At 70.1% G+C, this 1,425-nt stretch overlaps 1 protein-coding gene across 1 annotated transcript in view; it reads right to left on the bottom strand.

Annotated features, from left to right (window-relative positions):
• The window catches only part of RXRA (retinoid X receptor alpha), a 128,236-nt gene that overhangs the window by 47,433 nt on the left and 79,378 nt on the right, over nt 1-1,425 (bottom strand). The window contains exon 2 of the mRNA XM_015572368.1: nt 1,068-1,333. Coding sequence (XP_015427854.1) covers nt 1,068-1,333 — 266 coding nt within the window. The remainder of the gene's footprint in view (nt 1-1,067; nt 1,334-1,425) is intronic.

Raw genomic sequence — 1,425 nt, forward strand, 5'->3', positions numbered from 1 at the left:
CACAAAGCCAAGTGCAGCCCCACCGCCTGGAAACACAGACCGACAGCCGACCAGCAGGACAGCGGCGACCCTCTGGGCACACGGTCGCTCTCCCCTCCCCCTCCTGGCCCAACCCCTGCCTGGACCCCTCGTCCACCCGGAGCGGCTGGGCCCTTCGCTCACAGTCCAGATTCAACAAGCACCGTCCGCGCCAGGAACGCGGGGCGTGCAGGGAACAGAGGGCAGAGCAGAGGCGGCCCTGGAACCCCCACCAGTTCCACCCATCCCTGCCCCAGGCAGGCTAACAGGGTCAGGGGCCACCAGGCACCCCGAGGTCTGCGGGCACCCTAGGCCCCACCCCTGACAGCCCACTGCAGGTTCCCCCAGTGCACAGCTCCGGGGTGCCAGGCCGGGCGGCAGGTCTGTAAGCACCAAGCTCACGGGGCTCTGAGGGCGTAGGCACCCCACTGCCCGGGCTGCAGTCTCAGCTGCCCTTTCGTGTGCCCCGGCAGCCAGCAAGAAGGGGGGTGGCAGCTTCACCAAACAGCCTCCTCCATCCCGCAGCCTCTGCCAGCTTCCGGAAGGCCAGGGGACCCCCAGCCCCAGGTGCACAGGGGTGACGAGGTCGCCCCGGGAAAGCCAGCGAGCTGCTCCGCCAGCCCCGCCTAGACAGGCCCGAGGCCAAGCGCCCCAGCAGGGACACGTCTGCACTGCACCCGGCACATCTGCCCGGCGGGGTCTGGGCGGGAGAACTGAGGCCACAGGGCCTGGGAATGAGCAGAGACGGGAGAGGAAGGACAAGCCCAAGAAGGGGCCACAGGGGCTGCTGAGAGGACATGGGCCCCAGGGAGGTGGGTGTCAGCCTGAGAACACGGACTCCCCACCCTGCAGAGCTCCAAGCCACGCGAGCAGGGCACCCCCGACAGGAGGGGGCCGTGCTGGAGTGGTGACCTCTGAGGGCCACGGGCTCAAGGGTCAGCCAGGCCCAGGCTCGAACCCAGGCCAAGGCCGCCTCTCTGAGGCTCCACTTCCCGGAGATGAGGGGGCCCCGGGGCCACGTGACGCCACAGCCTCCCGCCCCCACTTACCTGCGGGCTGCTGGTGCCGAAGCCCAGTGTGGGCGTGGTGGGCACGGACATGGAGTGGGGGCCCATGGGGGAGCTGATGACGGAGAAGGGCGGGCCCATGCCGTTGATGGGGGAGCTCAGCGTGCTGATGGGCGAGTGCAACTGTCCCGGGGAGCCGAGCGGGGCGCCGAGGCCGGGCCCCAGTGAGGGGTGCAGCGAGGGGGCGGCCATGGAGCCCCGGCCCGTGGGCGAGGTGAGGGGGGAGGAGTTCACCTGGGTGGAGAAGTCTGCAAGACAAGAAGCACGGTAGGCGGTCAGGACCACCGATGGGCCTGCTACCCCGGCCAGAGACCACGGAGAGCCAGGCCCAGGCGTCCAT

The sequence above is a fragment of the Myotis davidii genome, unplaced genomic scaffold (assembly GCF_000327345.1).
Source record: "Myotis davidii unplaced genomic scaffold, ASM32734v1 scaffold609, whole genome shotgun sequence".
Taxonomy (NCBI): domain Eukaryota; kingdom Metazoa; phylum Chordata; class Mammalia; order Chiroptera; family Vespertilionidae; genus Myotis; species Myotis davidii.